At 36.6% G+C, this 20212-nt stretch overlaps 1 protein-coding gene, 2 long non-coding RNA genes and 1 other non-coding gene across 4 annotated transcripts; 3 read left to right on the forward strand and 1 right to left on the reverse strand.

Annotated features, from left to right (window-relative positions):
* Positions 1–338: 338 nt before the first annotated feature.
* Positions 339–457, reverse strand: LOC137177902 (5S ribosomal RNA). The gene has a single exon (XR_010926518.1). It is a non-coding gene; the product is annotated as a 5S ribosomal RNA (ribosomal RNA).
* Positions 458–9694: 9237 nt separating this feature from the next.
* LOC137177097 (uncharacterized) lies at positions 9695–12600 on the forward strand. Its single transcript, XR_010925956.1, has 5 exons — positions 9695–9993; positions 10073–10102; positions 10209–10302; positions 10466–10533; positions 10866–12600. It is a non-coding gene; the product is annotated as an uncharacterized lncRNA (long non-coding RNA).
* A 1034-nt stretch (positions 12601–13634) lies between these two features.
* LOC137177509 (nectin-1-like) lies at positions 13635–16294 on the forward strand. The gene is made up of 5 exons (XM_067583866.1): positions 13635–13850; positions 13918–13941; positions 14850–15234; positions 15717–16007; positions 16200–16294. The coding sequence occupies exons 1-5, from the start codon at positions 13635–13637 to the stop codon at positions 16292–16294; spliced, it is 1011 nt and encodes a 336-aa protein (XP_067439967.1).
* A 2346-nt stretch (positions 16295–18640) lies between these two features.
* On the forward strand, positions 18641–20200 carry LOC137177103 (uncharacterized). The gene is made up of 3 exons (XR_010925962.1): positions 18641–19186; positions 19306–19395; positions 19975–20200. It is a non-coding gene; the product is annotated as an uncharacterized lncRNA (long non-coding RNA).
* The last annotated feature ends 12 nt before the right edge of the window (positions 20201–20212 follow it).

Here is a 20212-nt window from a genome sequence, read left to right on the forward strand (position 1 = left end):
ACAGATTTATAAACTGATTATCACTTTATGACTCTGATTAGGTTTCATTTTTCAGGTTATGATGATGAATCTGGATCCAATAAGAGTAAGTTAAACTTAAAGTTGTCTCATGTCAAAATTCACATTTAAACTGTAGTTGCTTTATGAATGTTTAGTGTTTCATATCACATGTTTTCCTCTTTTTCTCATAGATTTCACTTTACTCTTCATGGTCCATTGTGTACTCATAGTCAGCCTCTTTACCAACATAACTGTTAACTGATAGAGTCATTCAGTGATAGAACTGTGTTCACAAAAGCCCAGCAGCGCCCTCTGCAGTTTGCAAAGAGAAGTGAAAAAGCTTACAGCACCTGGTATTCCCAGGCGGTCTCCCATCCAAGTACTAACCAGGCCCGACCCTGCTTAGCTTCCGAGATCAGACGAGATCGGGCGTGTTCAGGGTGGTATGGCCGTAAGCGGGAGAATGTGCTGCAAACAGGCTTTTTATAGATGTCAATCATCAGCATTTTCTGAGCAGGAACCTCTGATCCTAGTAATACAATCCCCCAACATTAACAAGAATGATAAAGACTGTGTGTTATATAATAATGTGTACAGATAAGCAGCTGAGACATGGAGAGTAGCGCGCTGTTACAGCCTCATTTAGTCTTCTAGTAAGATGTGTTTTATTTACACAATCTACAGGCTACATATACAATCAGCACACATATAAATAGAAGAATACATGATGTTACATCATGTATAAATAGTGTGTGTGTGTGTGTGTGTGTGTGTGTGTGTGTGTGTGTGTGTGTGTGTGTGTGTGTTTCTCTCGCTTACGGCCATACCACCCTGAACACGTCGTCTGATCTCGGAAGCTGAAGATGTTGCACTGTTACATTAAATAAATAAAAGAATAAAGTCATGTGAATGTAGTTTCTTTATCACAGGTGTGAATGCTTTAAAGATCCATTGAATGTAACCCTTTCAGCACATCACTGACATCTTGTGGTCTTCACATGAGCCTTGTTACAGTTTTTCTGATTGTTTTGATTGTTTAATATCTTTAAAACTACAGGCTATTTAACCACAAAACCTTACAGCAAACCAGCAAAATATTATACATCTCTCGCAAAAGCAAACAAAAAACTCCTCAAACTGTTTTAAAAAATAGTGTTTTTGCATCAATACAGTAACAAAACCATCATTTGAATAAGCAAATGAAGCGCAAACTACACTGATGGCATACATGAAAAACACTTGTGGCTTTTGCTTTTTCTTTTTTTCTGTGCAGGGCAGCAGTTTGCAATAAAGTTTTGTCATACATGTAGTAAACACACATAAAAGTATCGCCTGGAGTGTCGTATCCAGTCCCGACATGACTCTCTGTCCAATATTGGCCTCCATTGTTGTCCAAACCAAATGTTTACCTGTGGCCTATTTATATTGTTCAAGCTCTGATTTGTAAGTGTAAGTGAACTCATTATCTAAAAGTGTTTTCACATGTGTCATTGTGGAAAGACAACTGGCAAAATAGTGCAATGTAGAGACCAATGTTTACAGTTTTGCTAGAAGTGTGTTAATAAACTGCAAACTGAGTGTAAAGCAGAGAACGTGTTTTCAGTTTGGCACACTTGGTAAATGCATTGGTTACAAGTGTTAATGGTTTCAGACATAGTGCTTCAAGAATCACTGTTAGTGTTTAAGCATTCAGAAAAAAAACTGTAAACTCCTCATTAGCAAGATTTAAATGATGAAAGTGAAAGAGAAAGTTTACAGTGTTTGAGGGAGTGAGAAGTTTAGTGTGGAGTAGTTTTAAGATACTGATGTGATCAGAAAGTGAAGAATCTGTTGTGACATTTGTCCTTTTATCCACTTGGATCTGCTTCATGCAGTATAGAAGGAAATGTGAGAGCATCTTTGTGAAGTCTGGACTTCATTTGCAAGTGAACACCTGCAGACAAGACAAATAGATAAAACACAATAATGCAGCAGATATTTGGATTCAGCTGGAAAATACATAACTAGTAACATTAATAAAAGCTCACAGGCACACATACAGTATATGAGATGGGACCATTATTATTATTAGTTACATTTCTGTTGACAAGTAAGTAACATGTCTGCAGTGTGAAAGACCAACATACTTACAGTGTTAGATGTCATACTGTCACTCTACCTGCAGAGAGAGTGAAAGCTTAATGGGTCACTGCTACCTCTGATAGCTCTGCCCTTAAAGGACACGTTCACAATTTTTCAAGTCTCCTCTAAAACAATAGCCAGATGCAAAAATGAACATTGTCAAGTTTTTCAGTTCTACTTCTGTGTAAAAATATATTTAAAAGTTTATTTGATGTTAATATGAAGCTCCAGCTGCCCAAATTAGTCAAATCAAGTCAATGTCTTTAAAAGTTACAGTCTTTTTGGTGCGAAATTCCTTCTTTATGTTACTAAACTTCCACTGCAGCTGAACAGGAAAACATTATGTGGAGACACAAAGAGGGAATTTGCTTTATTTGATTAACTCAGTCAGCTGAAACTTTGTAAAAACTGCAGATAAACTTTTAAATACATGTTTGCTCAAAACGTGGACTGGATGAACATGTCATGGTTCTGTCTCAGTCTGGCTCTATGTCCCTCCACCAGTCCACCAGATGACCTCTGACTTTTTCCCTGTTTGTGAACTGGACTTAGTGGGAGAAGGCCCTTATACAGGAAATTGGAGTTTGTTTTCACGCTAGTTGTTTTCTTAAGGAAATGTGACTTGAGGACTGTTGCTTGCTACACACTGACCCTCCTAGAAACTAAGTGCAAAAGTGAGCTGAAACTCAGAGCAACAGTTGTCTTTCAGTCCTGTTTTTGTTGTTACATGCAGCCTTAATATGCAGACCACTCTGCTTGACAGATTTATTGGTTCATGTTTCTGTCAACAGTGATGTATGTTTCTAGTCTTTAAGGTAAAGGTTTCTAGGTTTGCAATGTGATGCTGAAGTTTATTTGCTGTGTTTTCTAAGTGTGACTTGTGTATTTAAGTTATATTCATGTGTATGTTGGGTTTTCAGTTGTTTTTTTCCTTCTGTGCTCCCAGCCTGCTCTTCCCTCCACACCTGCCCTGCATCAGTCTCGTTGGCTCTGCCCTGCTCCCTGTGTTTTCTCCAGCCAATCAGCTTCTTTCCTGTTCTCCTGTTCATCTCCTCACTCCCCTCACTTGAGTTTCTCTGCCCCACCTGCACCTCATCTCCTGGTTAGTTCTGTTAGTATTTTGAGTCCTGCTTTTCAGTTTAGTGTGTTTGGATCCTTTGTTCACTTCAGTTCTCTTCAGTACACTGAACACTATACTGAACACTGATGCACATTTTCACGCTTTGTCCTTGTTGCTCTTTTTAAAAGTGAGCACATTCAACTGGTCTTTTTGAAGAGTCGACACACAGTCTGGCCTTCGCTCCTTTGAAGAATACAGTACGGCTTTGTCAAAGTCTTCAGAGTTAGGTGTTGTCGGACATGTAGTCACGTTGATGAGATTATTCTAAAATAATTAGAAATGGTTGATTGTCAGAGTTGTTCTGTTTCAATTCTTTTGGATCATGACTTGCTGTGTGTGTCTTATATTGCTTTTGGATATAGTTCTTCTGAATGAGTTATCATCTGGTTGCTAAAGAAGAAAGAGGAATTGTGGGAGAAATGTTGATTTGAATATAGGGGCAGTCTGGAGTCACAGTTATGCAGACGTGTTCTTGGAGTGGTGAACTTGCATATCTTGAATACAGAGCTGGCTGTGAGCCATATTGGTTCAGATATGATTCCTGTGAGTACTCTTTATTCAAATCAGCGTAGTGTTTCATCCACCAGGCATCAAACTCTTTCTCAATAAACTGTAAAGCTGTTTTACTGCTGAGCACCTTACATGGTTAATCTTCTATAGTTGTGTCATCTGTGCCTTCAAGATAATGACTGTAACACTGTTTTATAACAAAATAAAGTACTGAAGATGTAAATATTTGTGAGTATAACTATAATGATATATAAGTCTTAGTTAGTTGGAGTAAGACCCAAACTTAAACTATTTTCCTTGGTCATGTAATCCTTTATGTGCTGTTATTAGTCTGTAATTTACACTCTTTCCTGTCTCTTAGTCTCATGATCATATTGTACAACAACCTGTTACGCAGCTTCCAAACTGAAAAAAGGTAAAAGGAGAATATGGAGTCACAAGAGTCATGTAGACGTGTTCTTTGCTTGGTGAACTGTCACCAGGACATTTGCTATAACTGAGACGCCACTTTGTTATCATTTTATTACATAAAAAGGATTTAATATTGTACGATTATACACATATTACACATGCTGGATTTAACAACAGTTGTTTTGTCAAGTGATATTTCAAAGGTCAAGAATGAGTTTACAATTTTAAATTTTAAGCAAATGTGGATGAGAAGTCCTTAAGGTGCTCAGAAAACAATGGACATTTAAATATATTCACTTCCCTGCTTACTGAGCAAATTCTATCTGGTAATGAAGACCATGTGATATGATTGAAAGCTCCAGAACATATACTAAATTAACCTTATGGCAAAATGTTTTTGTCAACCTGAAAATTTGATTGAAATTAAGCTAAATAAATTACAGTTGAAGGAATTTAGTATTTTTCACTGAATGACATAACTTACAGCATAGAGAAACAACAGTAAGGTCATAATTACTTAAGATATAATAATAATAAAATATTTTCATGGCTAATCAATAAATGTGTAGGTGGGTTGTGTTATGTTGGGGGAATTTGAACATTACCTCTGTTGTATTACCTCAATCATTGTAAAATCCTGGTGGCCCTGAAAGTAACCAGTAACTACAACACAGATTATAATCAGATTTCACTTTTTCATCTGGATGTGAAAACTGAAACTCTGAGAATTTCATAACAATAAATAATTATAAATAACAGTTTTAATTATTGATAAACTGTAAATTACTGTTTGTATATATTATATCTTTTATTGATATTGTAAGATTCTCCAAACAAACTCTAATGTTTGTGACTTGTTAATTATTGTGAGTATGAACATCATCTACGCATTTCGTTAACCTTCTTGTCATGTTTTTGTCAAGGTAGTGTGTTTATATCTATATTACTGTGCAGGTCAAAGGAAATAGCTGCACTACAGCTGCACTACTGATTATTTGCACTGTTTATGACTGCAGAGTAGAACCAGGAAGTAAATTCTGTTGCCATCCTGTGTCATTTTTATAACAGTAGCTGTAACAGTAAATCCAGCTAAAGACCAACCTTTGAAGACAACATTTGAATTGGTACACTGTAAAGTGAGAAGTATTAAAATGCCATGTACTTTCTCAATCATGCATGATTAAAAAGTCAGTTGTCATGGAGATGGCTGAGCTACGTGTCCAACACTGTCTCTGTATGAACGTCATTTCTAGGAAACAGGGTTGAAGTTTCTGGAGTGTCAGAACTTCTAGTCAGAGTCATCAAGTCACAAGGAGTCAACACTCACCACAAACAACATCTCTGCTGGTACATCCAAACCACACATTACTTTGATAGTGAGAATGTTAATGATGTGCTTTGTTTCGATGACTAATCTGAGATTTAGAATAGCTACAAATGCTGTTGTACCCAGGAATAATATAGATTATACAGTTTATGATAAGATGCTAGCGGCAGGGCTCTAGTAATGGCAACGTTGGTCGGTGGTTCGGCATGAAATTTGTTCCCCACTGAATGAATTGTTAAGACTTGATCCCTTGACTTTTCATCTCCTGCCATCATCAGGTCAAAATTTCACTTTGTCCAATAATTTGATTTATGATCAAATACCTGCAAAACTAATGAGGTTCCCATCAGCCTCAGCACTAATTAGTAAGTTCAACCATGTTAGCATGTTGATAGCAATTTTCTCAAAGTTGCGCTGTGTTGAAGTACAGCCTTACAGAGATGGTAGCACGGCTGTAGACTCTACTTTCAGACAGTGAGTGGTTGCTGCCACCAGCTCCATTGTTTCCAAGGTAAAGATGATGGCAGCTGTGCTGTAGTGTCAGCAGCGAGGACAGAGACGCTGGCTGCTGCCAACATAAATGTACATGATTATTTGCTGCTGTCATATGAGTTGATTATGGTTGAACTTCTTTCACTGACAAACCATGACAACCACAGAAACCACACTAAGGAAAAGATGCAGGTTCTGAGATCAACATCTCTTCATCAGCATTGAACAAAGACTAACATTAACAAAAACAGTTTTTGAGCAAAAGCTTCAGTGTTTAATTATCAGGTCTGAGCCAGTAAACAATGTTTATGATATTAGTTTGCTAAACTTGCTATAATTGTTTTCTAACATTTTGCTGTCTTTTAAATACTTGTTTTCTTGTAAACTTACCAAAAAGCAATGAGTGTATCCTTGTGGTCTAACAAATGTGTTGTGTGCATTTCCAATTCACTTCAGTTCAGTTCTTTATTGTCCCACAAACATAAAAATACACAATAAAAGTTCCAGTGCTATTCATGCAGTTCAGACAATAAGGATATATGTTAAAAGCAAGAAAACAGTAACGAAGAATAAAAATGAGAAAAAAATAAAGTGCTGAGCTGTGTGAAGAATCAAGACTCAGTGTATAATGTAATGTTCCTTCCTCATAAAACATTTGCAAGCCACGTTTAAAAAAATATTTCAAATCATACAATGTTTACATCCATATTTGTATGGTTACCTGGATACCATTTGCTCAACATTTTGTTGTGCTGTTGTATGTTTTGATTGTGAGGGACTCAGCCAGGTACAGTGCATCATTTATGTTAAAAACTGTACTCTATCCCAATAAATAAATACAATCAATCAGTGACTCATTTCTGATAGTGCAGAGTGTAAAAGAATGTAGAGGAGACACATGAGGACAATGTTCAAGTGGTTTTATATCATGTCTGTTCTTCTTATCTCTGCCCTCTGTAACGTTTCTCTGTACTTTGACACTAGGTGTGTTTGGTGTGTGTTCGGAAAGAGCTGATCCACTGAAGTGAGACACTTTACAGAGTGTACATGGGGCACTTTGACAGACACACCATTTTGCATTTTCAACATTTGGATTTGAGTATTTTGTGTCAGTTATCACTGACATCCACCGCTGCCTGGGATGTAATCTGATCATGGTGTTGTTTTCACATTTCCTGATTATCTGTGCTCTACTCATCTGCTTATGTTCTACTAAAGGTAAGATTCATACTCATAAACACATTTGCTAAATCAACACTTTTATGTCAATTTTCATGTTGATGTAAAATGTCTTAAACATTCTAATATTTAAGTTTAAATACAAAATATATTTACATTTCCTTTTACAACTGATTTAAGGCCAATTAGTGTTTTAGTTAGTGTGTTTTCTCCATTTTGAGCCTGTGTCCTGACAGCAGATGGATCAGCGCCACGTAGTGGACACAGGAAGTGATAGTTATCTCCTACATGCAATGTCCAATATTCATGAAAATGTATATCAATGTTATGCCCTCTTTTAAATGCATTAATATTTCACTTATGTAGTATTGCCTACAGGCAACAGGAAGTGAGGCCTATATGACACATAGTTCATCAAATTATACACAATTCTTAATAACTACACAAAGGAAATAACATTTGACCCCTTTACACAGTGTCCAAAATTCCTGACAAATCAGAGCCGTGTCAACAGACCTCAAGTAGCGATACTACTCTTACTAGCGATTAAACACATTGGATCAAAGGGGTGTTGCCATCCGGCAAGACACTTCTGTGTAGGATACACCTGTGTTTCCTCACTCTAAGCTCCTCCAGGAGCCTCCTCTCTCCTCGCTCCTCGTCTCCTGCAGGTGCTTTTAAGGGATTGGAAGATCCTCCATGATGGCGAAGGAAGGTCAGTTTCTGGGTCACGGAGGAGAGAGGAGGCATAGAGTTAATGTCATGAAAAGCACCGATACTTGCACTGCTCAGGTAGATGTAGGCAGTGTGTCCTCAATGGTAACAGTTTCAAGTTAACAGGCGAGATGGAGACAGTCTAAAGATCCCTTTCATTATCTAAGAGAATGAGATCTTACTTATGGGAAACATCCAGACGTGACACACTGTTTATGTTGTATTTTTAGAACAAATCAGGTTTTCATAAAATAAGCAGATTATTCCACAAACTTTGCCGCTTGCAGCAGCAATGACACATGGTGCCGTTATAAAACACTTTTTTCTTTTGGGAGTCTTTCTAAAAGGTAAGAGAAAGATGTTACAGTAGTCTGTACTTTTACAGAAGTCATTTTACTACTGAAATTGAAAGCACCGTGTAGGATTCCTGTGTATTTTAAACTCCAACCCAAAGTGAATGTTTTGAGAAGAAACATAGTAAATCCTGCTGATTTATTCTTGTCTTCCACATTCAAAGTGCGACAGGTGAATGTTTCTTGCTGATGACAATTTTTATTTACAGCAAACTAAGACAAAAAAGCAACATGCGTAATTTATTAGAAATGTAACAAAGATAAGTTTTCTCTGTTTTCAACATCTGTGTTCATCACAACCAACCAGCAACATATTTATGAGTTAACATGAAGTTTAAAGTGACTCAAACTCTTTTTCATTTTTAACATCACTGTTCAGTCTTTATAATGAAGTTTAGTACTTTACCTGCAGCCTGTCCTACTTTGAAAAGCAAAACTATATTTGCTGAAATAAATCATATTTTATCACTGAGTTGCAGTTTCACCATTATAAATCATTTTGAGCAGTTAAGTATCAATTTATAACAGAATTCATGTTAAAATGTTCACATCAACCTAAAGTTCACACACAGCTTAAACACCATATTTATTTTCCTCCATGCAGGTCTAACAGCTGTGATACAAACACAGCAGACTGTGATGGCAGCAGTAGGAGAAGATGTCCATCTCAGCTGTCAGCTCATGCAGTCTAGAGATGTTCTTCAGGTCACATGGCAGAAACTTTCACCTGATGGGAAGAAAAAGGTTCTTGCCGCCTACAACAAAAACTTTGGAAAAACAGTGATTCCTGGTTTTGTGGGGAAAGTGGAGTTTAAAGATGCTGGACTGCAGAACTGCTCCATAGTTATCAGGAAGGTGATGGAGCAGGATGAAGGCTGCTATCTCTGTTTGTTTAACACGTTTCCTGATGGTTCTCTGACAGGCAGAACCTGCCTCCAACTCTATGGTGAGCTCCTTTCTTCACTTTTGAAGACATATTTGTAGTGATTTACAGTTTTAACTTGTTTCACATCGATGGCAGTTAGAAATGATGGCTGTTAAATTGTCTGCTTGACGTCAGTTTGCCATGAAATGCAAATACTTCACATCACTAAAAGCATGTTGTACATACTCTGCATTTCACACATTTTGCATCCAACTGTCATAAAAGCTGATTTTTATTATATCCCAAATGTTAGACATGTCATAAAAGTTGATTTTATTCCCAAATATAAGAAGACATGATGGTCATGATATTTAAATTATATTATTGTTATCTCAAAATTCTCAATTTGTGAAATGAAATCTAGGAAACAGAGACAACTGCTCATCATAATGTCCAAGAACTCAAAGATTTCTTAAAATGCTTGTTTTATTCAGTCTAAAGCTCAAATATATTTGATTTGTAATGTTATGAAACAGAGAAAATCAGCACAACAGTTTATTTTTTTTTTTAACTTGCTCCATGTGATATTTTTAATGTTTTGTCTTTGCAGAGCTGCATGAACCCATTCTACAAATCAGAGAATCAAACTCTACTGAAGAGACAGTTGTTTCCTGCTCGGCCACAGGTCGTCCTGCTCCCACAGTAACTCTGAATGTCACACAACAAGACCTCTGCTTCTCTCACAGCAGCACAGTCAGTGTCACCAACACCAACGGTACAGTCACCGTCACCACTACAGCTGTGCTGTCTGGTTTCCATGGAAACAGTGCACAAGTTAGATGTGCAGCACGACTGCTCTCAGTCCCTGAAATTCAGGTGTTTAAGACGATTCCTGCTGATGGTGAGAAACACTTCCAAAACCACAGATTCATAAATTAATTATCACTTTATGATTCTGATATTTGTTTTTCTTTCTTCAGGTTTTGATGATGAATCTGGATCCAATAAGAGTAAGTTAACTTTAAAGTTGTCTCAAGTCAAAATTCACATTTAAACTGTAGTTGCTTTATGAATGTTTAGTGTTTCATATCACATTTTTTCCTCTTTTTCTCATAGTTTCCACTTTGATCTTTGCATTGATCACAGCAGTGGTCGTTGTTTGTGTTGCTGTAGTCGTCACTGTCCTGCTCAGACATAAACATAAGAACAGGTAATTTCAACTTTCAACTCAATATCTGTCTTGTTGTGATACCAGTGTCTCACAGTTAATATGGTAATAATTTAATGACATTAAGAGGAAACACAGAGCTTAAAGAATCTTTACAGACAACACCTATAAATAAATAATATGTAAATGTTCTTAGATCCTTCAGTCTGTCACACAAGGACGCTGAGGAGATGGAGATGACACAAGAATCAATGATGACCGAGACCCCGATGAGTAATACAATTTCATAATGATTCACTTGTTTATATTTATTATTAATTGCTTCTTCAGAAAATTATTTAATTTGTCTTCTCTTTGTCTGTTATGGTTAGGGTTAGGGTTACTATTTAAGTTCCTTTCTGTCTCTATATCTCTCTAACTAATGTGTTATTTATACATGAAGCTGATTCTGATGCACTTTACTCTTCATGGTCCATTGTGTACTCATAGTCAGCCTGTTTATCCACATAACTGTTAACTGTCAGAGTCATTCAGTGATAGAAATATGTATGACGTATTGTAATAATGTGAGTGGAAATTGACTCATGTCTTGTTTTTATCTGAAGGTGAATCTGGAGAACGAACAGATCAGGAAACGGTCACCTGAGAAGAAAGATCCAAAAGAGGAGAAACCAGAACCATCATCTTCTACAGTTAGAAGTCTATTTAGTGACAAATAAGCAACAAGACTGTAGTTTCAATATGAAGTCAGTCAGACTTGAACAAAGCTGCATCAAATCATGTGTTGGTAAAATGTTCAGACATTGTAAAAGAATCAAAAAAGTGTCCTGAACAAGATGAATCTCTCATCTTATATCTCCAGATCAAAAAGATTAATGTACACAGAGATTTTGATATTTTTGTATTATTTTTTTACCATATTTTTTATAACATATTAAGCTTTTTAAGACAAAATAAATAATTGAATGTTTTCTTTGACTTTGTTTCTCTTCTTTCTTGCTGTTTGTTGGGACTTTAAACTCTACCAAGTATTTTGTAACATCTATAATATAATTCAGATATATTGTTTTACACCAATTTATTGTTGCCTCATCAGTTTTTTAAGTAAAATGTTTATAACTTTTGGTTTTGTCCCTTGCACTGTTTACTGCTTCTTTTTTTTCAGATTGTTTTTTTTTTTTGTATAAAATGAATTTTGCCAGAGATGAAATTACACTGAATGTTTTATGTATGAATGTAAGTTGTCATTAGATGTGTTTGTGTGTCACAACTACTGTCTCAGTCCTGCTCATTTAGTCCTTTCTGCCTCTGTCTCAGCCTCCAGCCTCCTTCTTACTTCTCCAGACCTCTTGCATTGACATTGAACCTTCCATTCTCTGCCATTCATCACCTGACCACCAGGTGGCCTCAGACTTCTCCACTGGTCTGCTCACCTGTTCTCACCTGTTTGCCTGATAACTTGAACTTTGAACTGTTTAAGTGCCTTTACCTGATGTGATGTTGTTGTTCCTCCTGACTGGCTTCTGTTAAGCAGATTGTTTCTTTTCTTCCGGGGACACTTTCAGATATTACACTCAGATGTAAGCAGTTTATTCGACAAACTTTGCCATTTGCATCAACGATGACTCACGGTGCCGTAAATAAAACTCTTTTTGGTTTTGGGAGTCTTTCCAAAAGGTAAGAGAGAGATGTTACAGTAGTCTGTACTTTTACAGAAGTCATTTTTTTTGCTGAAATTGAAGCACCGTGGAGGATTTCTGTGTATTTTTAACTCTAACCCAAACTAAATATTTTGAGAAGAAATATTGAATCCTGCTGATTTATTCTTGTTTTACACATTCAAAGTGCGACATGTGAATGTTTCTTGCTGGTGAAATGAGGTGGAGAAAAAAGAAATGAGCTTTCAGAAGAAAAGTCCCTTTCATTTATGTATCCTGCCTCGTTGTCTGCCTACATCCTCTTTGCCTTGTACACACACCCGTGACCCTCAGTTTGCTGTTAAAGCGTGACAATACGCACGAAACGCAGCATCTTCTGCAAAAAAAAAAAAAAAAGAAAGAAACCTGATGTTACCGAATTGTTTCTTTGCTCCGTGGGACACTTTGAGACCAATGCGCTGTTTTATATTATATTTTAGAGACAAATCTATGTATGTTATATGTAGGACTATATCTATTCTATTGATAGGGTTGTGACGTAATGTTAATATCATTAACATTACGAGTTAACGTTTGGGTGACATTTCAAGAGGACACAGAACCATCACAGATAAAGGGAGTTAAACAAGAAAAAGGGAGGACAGACAGGAGGACGTGGACGTTGTGTGAACTGTCTTGGAAAATTAGACAAGGTAAGTATTAGTTTTGTTTATAATGTCAATATATTCTATAATTCTATTGTTTTTCTCTGCTGGGACAAGAAGATCTGAATAAATATTTGCATAGATGACTGCAAAACAGAAATTATTTGGAGTAAAGACCTAAGAGACCCACAGTTAAATATGTAGACAGTTTTGCATGTTGTGTTGAGTATCTAAAATATGTTCAATGTTTGACGTGCAGGGCTGTAAGCCTCACAGCTATGTAAACATTTAAAAATAAGGGTGGTGTGGCTGAGTGTGCACATTTAGGCCAAAATCCACCTGCATGGCTTGGACACGTTTTATGCTGTCATCTCATTGGCTTATGTTTCGCTGACGTGACAACTGTAGAGTCTGAATTGGTCAGTAAATGGTCACTGCAGTTCCCTTAATGTGATTATTTATGACCATAGATAGCTTTTTGTCTTTTACAATGAAACCAACAGAGATTAGTGTAGTTGAGTTGAAACTTACAGCAATGATGACACAAGCTGCAGTCATGAAAATCTTTTTTGTTTTGGGAATCTTTGCAAAAGGTAAGAGAGAGATGTTACAGTAGTCTGTACTTTTACAGAAGTCATTTTTCTGCTGAACTTGAAAGCACCGTGGAGGATTCCTGTGTATTTTTAATTCTAACCCAAAGTGAATGTTTTGTGAAGAAATATTGAATCCTGCTAATTTATTCTTGTTTTCCACATTAAAAGTGCGACAGGTGAATGTTTCTTACTGGTGACAGTTTTTATTTACAGCAAACTAAGACAAAAAAGCAACATTTCCATTCATGCATTAGTGCATAAGAGGATTTGGTTTCGTTTTTCAGGACTAGTGTTGAACTGCTGATCACCCAGAGGGTAAAGGAGGGAAGAAGCTGTAATAGAGACTCTGAAGTAGAAATCTATAACAGAAATTGTGTTGAAATGTTCACATCAACCTGAAGTTCACACACAGCTTAAACCTCATATTTCTTTTCCTCCATGCAGGTCTAACAGCTGTGATACAAACACAGCAGACTGTGATGGCAGCAGTAGGAGAAGATGTCCATCTCAGCTGTCAGCTCATGCAGTCTAGAGATGTTGTTCAGGTCACATGGCAGAAAATTTCACCTGATGGGAAGAAGAAGGATCTTGCCGGCTACAGTGAACGCTTTGGGAAAAAAGTGAATCCTAGTTTTCAGGATAAAGTGGAGTTTAAAGATGCTGGACTGCAGAACTGCTCCATAGTTATCAGGAAGGTGATGGAGCAGGATGAAGGCTGCTATCTCTGTTTGTTTAACACGTATCCTGATGGTTCTCTGACAGGAAGAACCTGCCTCCAACTCTATGGTGAGCTCCTTTCTTCACTTTTGAAGACATATTTGTGGTGAATTACAGTTTTAACTTGTTTCACATTGATGGCAGCTAGAAATGATGGCTGTTAAATTGTCTGCTTGATGTCATTTTGCCATGAAATGCAAATATTTCAAACCACTAAAAGCGTGTTGTACATACTCTGCATTTCACACATTTTGCATCTAACTGTCATAAAAGCTGATTTTTATTATATCCCAAATGTAAGAAGACATGTTGCTTATGAGTGATTATCATTTCATGTGATTATGTATTCTATAGAAAGAGCTTCTCACTACCAAGTATGTGGACATTTATATGTTCTATCTTTAGATAAGTCTACTACTGAAGGGGAATGCAGGTGTAAGACCCGTCGCTCTGGACAAAATGATAATAACGCAATAATCAAATATTTGTTTTAGGTCGTCAGTAGTTGGAGCTCCTTGTCTGTTTTGAGAAGTAATATTAAATCCTGGTGATTTATTCTTGTTTTCCACATTCAAATTGTGACAGGTGAATGTTTCTTACTGATGACAATTTTTATTTACAGCAAACTAAGACAAAAAAGCAACATGTGTAATTTATTAGAAATGTAACTAAGATAAGTTTTCTCTGTTTTCAACGTCTGTGTTCACAACAACCAACCAGCAACATATTTATGAGTCAACATGAAGCTTAAAGTGACTTAAACTCTTTTTCACTTTTAACATCACTGTTCAGTCTCTATAATACAGTTTAGTACTTTACCTGCAGCCTGTCCTACTTTGAAAAGCAAAACTATATTTGCTGAAATAAATCATATTTTATCACTGAGTTGCAGTTTCACCATTACAGTATAAATCAATTTGAGCAGTTTAGTATCAATTTATAACAAGTTTTGTTGAAATGTTCACATCAACCTAAAGTTCACACACAGTTTAAACCCCATATTTCTTTTCCTCCATGCAGGTCTAACAGCTGTGATACAAACACAGCAGACTGTGATGGCAGCAGTAGGAGAAGATGTCCATCTCAGCTGTCAGCTCATGGAGTCTAGAGATGTTCTTCAGGTCACATGGCAGAAACTTTCACCTGAGGGGAAGAACAAGAATCTTGTCACCTACAACAAACACTTTGGACAAACAGTGAATCTTGGTTTTCAGGGGAAAGTGGAGTTTAAAGATGCTGGACTGCAGAACTGCTCCATAGTTATCAGGAAGGTGATGGAGCAGGATGAAGGCTGCTATCTCTGTTTGTTTAACACGTTTCCTGATGGTTATCTGACAGGCAGAACCTGCCTCCAACTCTATGGTGAGCTCCTTTCTTCACTTTTGAAGACATATTTGTGGTGAATTACAGTTTTAACTTGTTTCACATTGATGGCAGTTAGAAATGATGGCTGTTAAATTCTCTGCTTGCCGTCATTTTGCCATGAAATACAAATACTTCACATCACTAAAAGCATGTTGTACATACTCTGCATTTCACACATTTTGCATCCAAGTGTCATAAAAGTTAATTTTCTTCCCAAATGTAAGAAGACATGATGGTCATGATATTTAAATTATATTAAAATTATATCAAATTCCTCAATTTGTGAAATGAAATGTAGGAATCAGAGACAACTGTTCATCAAAATGTCCAAGAACCCAAAGATTTCTTAAAATACTTGTTTTATTCAGTCTAAAGCCCAAATATATTTGATTTATAATGTTATAAAACAGCAACTTGCTCCATGTGATATTTTTAATGTCTTTGTGAAACAGTATTTCTTTAATGTTTTGTCTTTGCAGAGCTGCATGAACCCATTCTACAAATCAGAGAATCAAACTCTACTGAAGAGACAGTTGTGTCCTGCACGGCCACAGGTCGTCCTGCTCCCACAGTAACTCTGAATGTCCCACAACAAGACCTCTACTTCTCTCACAACAGCACAGTCAGTGTCACCAACACCAACGGTACAGTCACTGTCACCACTACAGCTGTGCTGTCTGGTCTCCATGGAAACAGTGCACAAGTTAGATGTGCAGCACGACTGCTCTCAGTCCCTGAAATTCAGGTGTTTAAGAAGATTCCTGCTGATGGTGAGAAACACTTCCAAAACCACAGATTTATAGATTCATAATTACTTTATGATTCTGATGTTTTTGTTTCTTTTTCACTGAACTGTGATTCAGATAATGTTCACATGGTCTCCTGTCACTAACATCCACTTCCCATTTGATAGTTGCATTATGAATGTTGTTTCATGTAACAAATGTTCCTCCTTTTCTCAGATTCCACTGTGATCATTGTGTTTGTGGTATTGGCCTGTGGTTGTGTTGTTGCAGTCATCGCTGTCCTGCTTAAACGAAAATATAACAACAGATAAATCTTTCAGTCGATATCTATTGTAATACTTGTGTCTGAGTTAATATTGAAATGAATGTTTGTTCAGCTTTAACTTTTCTTAAATCCTTCAATTTGTCACACAGGGACTCAGAGATGAATGAGATGCCCAGAGCAACAATTACAGACACTTATGAGTAACACACTTTCATACTATCATCATTCACTTGTATGTATTTATCATGTATTCCTAATTATTTCTGATCAGCCTCCATCCTGTTGTGTATTGTCACTTATTCTGATTCTCACTAACTTGCCTCTTTGTCAAATCAGTTTTATTTTTGTAGCCCAAAGTTGCAAATTTGTCTCAGAGAGTTTTACAATCAGTACAAAACATGTTCTCTTTTTTGGACCATTGAGTACTTGTTTTATTAAAGAAATATGATACTTGAAGTGATGCAAACATGTATTAATGTGCTTTTTTCATACGCGTTCAGACAACGGATGTTTGAAGATTTGAAGGTTCAAGAAGTTACATTTGACAACAAGGAGACAAAATTTATTAGATCACTAGTTGTAAATATAACTATGAGGTGGAACACTTTAAACTATTTGATATATTTGTTTATATATTTCTATAAAAAAAAAAGAAACAATCTTTGAACAGTTCTTTATTTTCATATGAAAATAGTAAATGTTATATATCATGCTGTTGCAAAGCAAACCATCTGTCTTTGTTTTATTTTGTTTGGATTATTATCTTGTTTTTTCATGTGCAAATGTTGTATATAACACATTTAGTGATGCTTCTTTTTGTTTTTGCTCTGTTTCTGTCGTTTTTGTAGATCAAAATTTGTTGCCACTGGGACAAAACTTAATATCTTCAAATAGAAATTCTGTTTTTATGAATCTTCATGTCTAGAAGTAGTTTTCGGTTAGATCAAAAGTGTTATTATGAGGTTTTAGAACTGTGACAAGAAGCTGTGATGATTTATTCTCTTATTAAAAGGCAATACTGCAACTATCAAACCCTCATACTGTGGTTAATAATGTGAAGTAAAACGGTTGGATGTGATTGCGCAATATGGCCACCAGAGGTCCCACTGACCTCAAATGTACTGACGAGTTGAGGCGTTTTGAGAGATCAGGGAGTGAAATGAGGCAGCGGGAACTCAACACTAGTCGGTCGTAGTTTTATGTAGTAACCATGGATTATTCTGCTCCAGTTTCACATTACCTGTTCAACAAAATGAAAATAAAAAAATGGTCTTGAGCCCAAACTTTACCTGTTTGAAATACCAAGAAGCAGTTTTTTTTGTAAAACCAGGAACATTTCTTTAATTTTCGCCAGAGGGTCTCTGGAGTAGATAAGTGCAGAGCCCCCCTGGGGTCAGTTGAGGAAAAAAAGAGTCGTGTAAATCTGTGTTGTCAGATTCATAATCAGTGCGCAGGGCACGGATTCGCAATCCACTGCGGATTTAACAGATAAATAATCATATTTTCCAAAATTTCTTCTAGTAAAAAGAAAGAATAGTTCTTTCAGCAACAAGCTCCGGTGCAAAGTCTGAAATATTTGTTTATAATTTTTTCTGGGCACTTTACAAAACACAGTTGTACACAAATATGTTGCGTGCAGCGTGTAAACTTTCCATTGCACTTTATCGGAGGGTTTTGCCAAACTTCGGAACATTTACAACTCCCCTGCTAACGTTACACTGTAAGTTTCCAAAAGGAGAAAGACACGCATTTCATGTGTGGGATGCTGTTTTGGCTCAGACATTAAATCAAGGTTTTATGCTGTTCTCTCCAGACACATGCTTTACACACAGCACGCACGCCTCAGCGCACATACAAGTTACTGTAACTGAATTTATCAGAAATTTGCATTTGTGCTTTAAATACACAGATCGGTGCGCACGGATTCGTAAACACGCGTACAGATTTATACATGGCTCTCTTTTCTCAGGTGATCCCAGGAGGGATCCTCATTTTTTGACACCCTGTACGTACCAACCACAATCTGCTGGGTTGTGTGAAAAAAAACAATCTAACTTCTTTCTCAGTTTCTCAGCACATTACGTGAAGACGCTTCACTAACACCAGCCTCAAAATTACCATTGAGTTGATTGGACACCTCTTTGGCTCAGTGTTTTTCATGATTTGATAAAAGACAATGAAGTTTCCGCTGCCGCTGGTATTCACACGTACTCAAAGGAAGATATCTTACATACCATCATTTGTGGGCTGACATTTCAGAAAGCCCCGGATTAGGCAACATTCATTGACATGTTAAGGACATATTGGTAAGAATATGTCTACCTGTCACCCCCTGGTAATTTAAACTGAACTGACACAGAGGCAGACAGCTGCCTTGGTGTCTGCCCCCACCTCTCTGCCTCACACACACACCCGTGACTTAGAGTGAGGTGTTAAAGGATCGCAACTCAATGAGTAAAACGTCGGCATTGTACGTTTCTGCAAACCACGGATACGTTGAATGTTAACGTTTCAGTGTTGGCCATTTTCAGTTGAATATTGATGTTTTACGATATGACAACGCTATGCTTAAGGTCTGCTTAGGTTTAGGCACAAAAACCACTTAATTAGGGTTAGGGAAAAGATCATGGTTTGGGTTAAAATAATAAAATAAAAATAAAAACATCTGCAAATGTCCATACGTCTTGCTAAAAACACCCGGTTTTGTCTACTACGTCACTTTAGAAATGTTGATATGATACGTATTGTTGAAATGTTGATAGGCTACGTATTACACATATTGATCCAACGTATCCGTGGTTGCAGAAATGTACAATGCCATCGTTTTATTCTGGCGACCAGGCTGAGAATCTTCCGCAAATACAAAAACGAAAGAAACCTGATGTTTCCGTTAATCCACTTGACTGGATCGTTTCTTTACATCGTGGGACTCAGAGACGTAATACGCTATTTTATATTACATCTCAGAAACAAATCAGTGTATGTTACTGTTTCATATATAGACCTATATTTATTCTAATGATAACTTTTTCTTTTTTTTTACATTGATACAAACAGAGATCAATATAGTTGAGTTGAAACTCGAGGCAACGACGACACAAGCTGCAGTCATGACAATCTTCTTTGTTTTGGGAGTCTTTCCAAAAGGTAAGAGGGAGATATTGCAGTAGTCTGTACTTTTAAAGAAGTTTTTTTTTTTCTGCTGAAACTGAAAGCACCGTGGAGGATTCCTGTATGTTTTAACCCTAACCCAAAGTGAATGTTTTGAGAGGAAATGTATTAAATCCCACTGGTGAAACGTTCGTCTGCTGATGGTGAAAAACACTTCCAAAACCATTGATTTATAAATTGATTATCACTTCATATATCTGATATTTGGGTTTCATATTTTCTGGTTTTAATGAGGAATCTGGAACCGATAAGAATAAGTTAACCTCAAAATTGTCTCTAGCCTATGTTTTTCTGTCTTCTTAAAGAGACTACATTATTATATAGTATTATTTAGAGTCGTCTGTGTTTAAAATGCTTAGAGGGACAAATATATTTTATTGAAAATCCAAAATAGGCTTTTTTGAAAAATATTTTTTTCCTCAGGTGACTGGAAGACTGGAAGCTTATTCATGTTTTTTATGTTGTGTATTAGTCATCCATTATTGACAGTAGCATAACAAATGGATATCTTACCTTAAGTATGCTCTTACCAACATTCAGCTGTTTTTATTTTAGCCTGGGCGTCACAGATCAGTGGATATGGAAATACAACAGCTGATTACGGCGGTGACGCGTATTACAGGTGCACACTTCAAAACCCCACAGGTGATCATATTCTCCTTCTCTAATCGTCTGCAGCCTTGGTTATTTTGTTTTTAATGTTTTACTGGTGTAATTTATCTTTCAGAACACCTTCAAGATATGTTTTATATAACTTTTCTCTTTAAATATTGACTGGAGGATAACCAGTCAA

The sequence above is a fragment of the Thunnus thynnus genome, chromosome 24 (assembly GCF_963924715.1).
Source record: "Thunnus thynnus chromosome 24, fThuThy2.1, whole genome shotgun sequence".
Lineage (NCBI taxonomy): Eukaryota > Metazoa > Chordata > Actinopteri > Scombriformes > Scombridae > Thunnus > Thunnus thynnus.

What these genes read in the sequence shown, in the direction of transcription:
- LOC137177509 (XM_067583866.1), top strand. Translation starts at nt 13,635, where the DNA reads ATGGCAGCAGTAGGAGAAGATGTCCATCTCAGCTGTCAGCTCATGCAG. An exon ending in AACCTGCCTCCAACTCTATG is followed by an intron (nt 13,942 to 14,849) that starts GTGAGCTCCTTT and finishes ATCAACCTAAAG; the next exon opens with TTCACACACAGTTTAAACCC. An exon ending in AACCTGCCTCCAACTCTATG is followed by an intron (nt 15,235 to 15,716) that starts GTGAGCTCCTTT and finishes TTGTCTTTGCAG; the next exon opens with AGCTGCATGAACCCATTCTA.